The sequence below is a fragment of the Musa acuminata genome, chromosome BXJ3-11 (genome assembly GCF_036884655.1).
Source record: "Musa acuminata AAA Group cultivar baxijiao chromosome BXJ3-11, Cavendish_Baxijiao_AAA, whole genome shotgun sequence".
NCBI classification, from domain to species: Eukaryota; Viridiplantae; Streptophyta; class Magnoliopsida; order Zingiberales; family Musaceae; genus Musa; species Musa acuminata.
The window spans coordinates 25,991,015-25,995,572 of NC_088359.1; the positions used below are offsets into that span (position 1 = coordinate 25,991,015).

The 4,558-nt window shown below is 39.0% G+C and overlaps 1 protein-coding gene across 1 annotated transcript; it reads left to right on the top strand.

The window, feature by feature from the left end:
• Window positions 1–2,758: 2,758 nt before the first annotated feature.
• On the top strand, window positions 2,759–3,952 carry LOC135652996 (bidirectional sugar transporter N3-like). The gene is made up of 4 exons (XM_065174404.1): window positions 2,759–2,992; window positions 3,080–3,241; window positions 3,330–3,449; window positions 3,533–3,952. Exons 1-4 carry the CDS (start codon window positions 2,759–2,761, stop codon window positions 3,950–3,952), a joined length of 936 nt encoding a protein of 311 aa, XP_065030476.1.
• The last annotated feature ends 606 nt before the right edge of the window (window positions 3,953–4,558 follow it).

Consider the following 4,558-nt stretch of genomic DNA (forward strand, 5'->3'; position numbering starts at 1 on the left):
GAGCAGAAGATTGAAGACTCAGCAAAGGCGAAGAGTTGCAGTGTTCACAAAGGCTTCGACGAGGACGTCGAAGGAATAAGTGGGGGAGAATGTCACGGACAAACTTCTAAACAAGGTGTTCGATGAAATGCTTATACATGTCCGTGTCGTTTGGCATGTTCATGCCTTGTACAGCAGGTAGAGGGGCGGCCGAAGGCTTAATAGTCCCATGTTAGTTGGGTTGGTGGCCTCTTTAGTCTTGTAAATAAAGGTTGTGTCATGTGGACACGTGCAAGAGCTTTTCGGTCTGTAATGGACCATTTTACCCTTTGTTGTGCCACTGTTCAGAGCTTGTAAAGTCTGTTTGTAATTTGCATTGTCTATGAAGTATTTTTCGGAGATGTTTGCTTGTGGATCCCGATTGAGGCGTTCTCTCCAACCCGTTCTCTCTTTTGGTGATCCTAAGGGACAAGGGGAGGCTTCGGGGAGGCTGACCTTTGCGGACGGACATGCAAGGGTGCTGCACGACTTAGGCAAAACCAGCTAAGTCCGTGTCAGCATGGGCATTGTGATGCCCGCTTATGATTGCCACTTGCTATGCTGCGGCACGTTACCTAGCGCAGCCTCTACCACCAACAGATTTGTTGGTTATACGCAGCAAGGTCGACGGCGACCATTGGAGAATAGGGATGATTTTTGTAAACAAAAATAATATATCTAATATATTTGATCTCAAGAACCTAGGCTTTGATACCGATTGTAAGCATAAAAATATGTAATATGTTATATTAAATATAAAAATAATCTTTTATGCCAAGATTGAAATCAAATAATTAAATCTAGTTTAACGATACGTACCTTTTGATGTCATCTGAAAAGAGATCTTTGTTTGATCTACAAATATACCGTTTTTAGATCCAAAATCACTATGAATATGTAAAGAGAACTAGATCCTTCTTCTCTCTTCTTATCCTTTCACAGGACTACTTAGATTGATGGTTAGGGAGAAGAGTTGAGAGTGATACTTTAATCTATGCTATTCTTCTTGTTCGGTTCTTAGATGTCTTGTCTATTTATACTTTAATGTGAGTTCTCTCGTTAAAGTTATCCCTTAAAAAATCCTACTTTAAGTTCTATTGACCCATATATATCATCACAATCCAATTAGTAATATTATATATATCTTATCCCATTATAAAGGCACAAAATCTAACACTTATTTTAACTCTCGTACAACTTTCAAATCTGGTTGTTTGCTTGTAAATTACATCTAAGTGACCTGTTTAGTTGAGATCTATCCATTAGTGATTCCTTTATTTCGAGAATCCTTTATTTCGAGATTGAGATAGTGACTATTGTTCTAATAGGCATAAATGGGTTAAGGTAATAGTATCTATAACAGCAAGAACAACAAACAGGCTGGCATGTGGTGTCCCTACTATTTGCATTTTAGGATCTAATTAAGTCCTTTTAGGTCTATTCTTGCGTTACTAATACTAGTTGGCTTACTTGGTCTAATTAACATCTCCTTTGGGCATAATCATATCATCTTTGGTTGATTCCGTGGCTTCATCTTACAACATCCAATTCTTTTCATATGAAAAATATATTTTATACCTTATTACATCTTTTATACTTGTTGACAATCCAACACTAATCATAAAGCATGAGTGACATAATCACCGAATCAATCGGTCGAATCGCATGTTCAATTAAAATATATAATTAAAATATATACAATAATTTTAAATTAATAAAAATTTATAATACTAAAATTAATAAAAAAAATTAAATAATCTAAAACAAATTAGAATAAAACTGTATTCGTATAGAATATCATAAAATAATAATATAAATCAAATATTATAAACATAGACTTTTATCAAGATTAAACAACTCGTAACATAATATAATCTAAAATAAATATTCATTGATACAAAAGAGAGAGTTTATCCAACATAACAAGTGGATGAGAGAGACTACTGTGTTGGTCAGATAATTCTAATTCATGTAATATTATTAAGGTCTTTATCAACTAAGCTAACTAATATATTCCACATTTAATCTTTTCCTTTTTGACAAAGTAAAGCTTCATTCACATCCTTAACTCATCAAATAAAGTTACTTCTAATACAACATTTCCCTAACCATTGAACATAATATTCGAACCATCTTCTCAAAATGTACTTCAAAGTTAGCATCTATCCCACAACAAATTGAAACCGTTCACAAACATGAGCTCGATGCACCATTAGATGTTTATAACCAACTACGGTAAATTTGATTGCTTGATAATGAACCCCTACATCCTAACAACATGCTTTATTCCATATGTGTTGCAAAGTTGGTGACATTACTGCTATTTCTAGACTCCAATAACAAATGCCTTCTCGCTAGTATGAATCAATTAGCACCTCTTAACTCCTTCCGAACTCGCCTTTAAAACATTTTCTCATGCCAGAGGAGACATCAAAGGAATCGAGAAGGACAAGGAAGAAGCCCTGTGCTCTTGCTTCAGCTCTCTACAGCTGCTCTTACGCACTGCTCGGTTGACAAGGAAGATGGAAAGCTTGTTGTTGCATCGAATTCTACCTTTCGCCTTCGGCATCTTAGGTGACCACCAAGTTCTTGGATCAAACCTGTTAACTCCGTCACTGATTGCTACTTGACCATAATAATTTGCAGGCAACATCGTCTCATTGATGGTTTTTCTTTCCCCAATGTAAGTATTAGAAGCTCCCAAGTCGGTCTGATTCATCCTTGATTCCCTGCTGGACTCATGTCTCTCGTCGATCGTCACAGTCTCACGTTCTACCGGATTTATCGGAACAAATCAACAGGAGAATTCCAATCGACGCCATATGTTTTCTCTTTATTCAGCTGCAGTTTGTGGGTCTATTATGCTCTCGTCAAAACTCACTCGGTCCCCCTCATCACCAACAACGCATTCGGATGCCTCATCGAGGCCACCTACATCACCATGTACCTCATCTACGCCACGAAGAAGGCTAGGGTTTGTGACTACTATTTGCTTCCTCGGTGCATATATCTACGATAACATGTACTAAAAATGCATGTCTTGCGGGATCTTGAGTCGCAGATCTTCACCATCCGAGTCTTCGTCCTGGTGAACGTGGTGGCTTTTGCTGCGATCCTTCTCCTCACTCAACCATTGATTACTGGTACTAAACGTGTGACGGTACTTGGATGGATCTGTGTCGCCTTCTCGCTTAGCGTCTATGCCGCTCCATTGGGCATCATGGTAACAACAGTACTACAATCTCTCTCTCTCTCTCTCTCTCGCGCGCGCGCGCGCGCTCATGTCCCATTGTGCGAATTCAAATGTTCAGATGCGTGTTATCCGCACAAGGAGTGTGGAGTGTATGCCATTCAACATACCGCTGTTCCACATGCTGAGCGCGATTGCATGGTTTGGCTACGGCCTGTTTACCGACGACGTATACGTTGAGGTAAACCATCGCAAACACGACGCATGCGGAAGTCGGTCTTCTGTTCTTACGTTCCTGTTTTCATGGCGAACACATGCATGCAGCTCCCTAACGTTCCAGGGTTCGTGATTGGAGTCGGACAAATGGTGCTCTACGCGATATATAGGAAGAAGAGCGGTGCTGTGGTGGACGCGGCCGAGCACGAAGTCAAAGTGGCGCAGCCGACGCCGAGCCCAGCTTCGGTGCGGCAGCACATCGTCAGGATTGCGGAGCACGTGGTCAGGATGGTGGAACTGGACCCGACCCTGGATTCAGAGCCTCAGGTTATCGCCGGCGAGAATGATCGCGAGAAGAAGAAGAAGATCGACGTGGCGGAGCCGCCCCTAATTTCAACTCCAGAGTTGGACAACCACGACGACAAGAAGAAGAAGGCGAAGGAGGAGAACGACATGGGTGTGAAGAAGCCAAGGATAGTGGTGGAGCACATCATCAACATCCGTGAGCTGATATCAGTAGTAGCTTAAGAGGAGGAGAAGCAGGCGAAGGACAGACATACCATGTGAGCTGAGAAGGGGCGCGAGAGTAGTACATTGTGAGCCATGATCTCGCAACGAAGCCGTTCCCATTCCTCGCCTTTAGTTCCAATCATAGGCGGTTTATATCGATTTATATCAAGTGCGAATTCCATAATTCCATTTAGCTTTTCCCTATATTTATATTAAGATCTTTATATTTAAAAATATTTAGAAAAATAAAATATTTAATCCGATTGGTTTAACAATATCTCTTTATTTCTAATCCTACAAATTTTACTTTTTAGTTAATATAAGGATCTCAATATTTTAATTTTATAAATATAAAGATCTCAATATAATTTTTAATTAATTATAAAAATAATATATAATTAACCCTTACAATCCTTTACATATCTCTCATAAAAGTAAGTAAATTATAGGGTGAAGTGACAAATCCATCCTTAAGATGAATAAATTATCACTCCACTCCTTCACGTATAAAATTTATGATATTATAACGTAAATAAATTTATTATATTTTTTTAGACCTCCATCAAATACATAGTTTAATCCAAAACAACACGTGGCTTCAGAACCTAAGATTCATATTTCATT